Below are 503 nucleotides of genomic sequence, written 5' to 3' on the forward strand. Positions count from 1 at the left end.
CTCTGTCCCTGGGACGGTGTCGAGCTTCTCGAGTGTTTGTCGGAGCTACCCCCCATCCAGGGGCAAGTGGGGAGTATTCCCTCCCCTCCCCTCCCCTCCTCCTGCCTTGTGCCTTGTTGATGGGGGACGGTAGCGGGGGGGAGTCAGGAGGGGAGTTACTCGCTGCAGGATTCCCAGCCTCTGACCCACTCCCGTAGCCCCAGCTATTCGACCGGGGCGGGCGTCACCTACCTGAGTTGAGGGCCTCTGCGGTGGCCAGGTGGAGGACGGTGTCGTCGCTGACCCTCCACTCAGGGGGCTTGGTCTCGATGGCAGCCAGGCCCCCCAGTTCTTCCAGCTCCCGGTGGATCTGTGGCCCGCTCTCGCAGTATTCCCAGCGGCAATTTCGATAACCCAGGGCGTCCCCCACCCCACTCAGCAACATGGCGGCTTGGTACAGCTCCCCTGGGGGCCTGGGGGTGACGGGGGGAGAGAGAGAGGGTGGGGGGGCAAGTGTGGGAGGG

General features: G+C 66.2%; 1 protein-coding gene across 1 annotated transcript in view; it reads right to left on the bottom strand.

Annotated features, from left to right (window-relative positions):
• Positions 1–223: 223 nt before the first annotated feature.
• LOC125488203 (ADP-ribosylhydrolase ARH1-like) overlaps positions 224–503 on the bottom strand; it is a 1,427-nt gene continuing 1,147 nt past the window's right edge. Inside the window, exon 2 of the mRNA XM_048621126.1 lies at positions 224–452. Within this exon, the coding sequence (XP_048477083.1) occupies positions 224–452 (229 nt within the window). The remainder of the gene's footprint in view (positions 453–503) is intronic.

Source organism: Rhincodon typus, unplaced genomic scaffold, assembly GCF_021869965.1.
Source record: "Rhincodon typus isolate 14 unplaced genomic scaffold, sRhiTyp1.1 hic_rhity00000062, whole genome shotgun sequence".
NCBI classification, from domain to species: Eukaryota; Metazoa; Chordata; class Chondrichthyes; order Orectolobiformes; family Rhincodontidae; genus Rhincodon; species Rhincodon typus.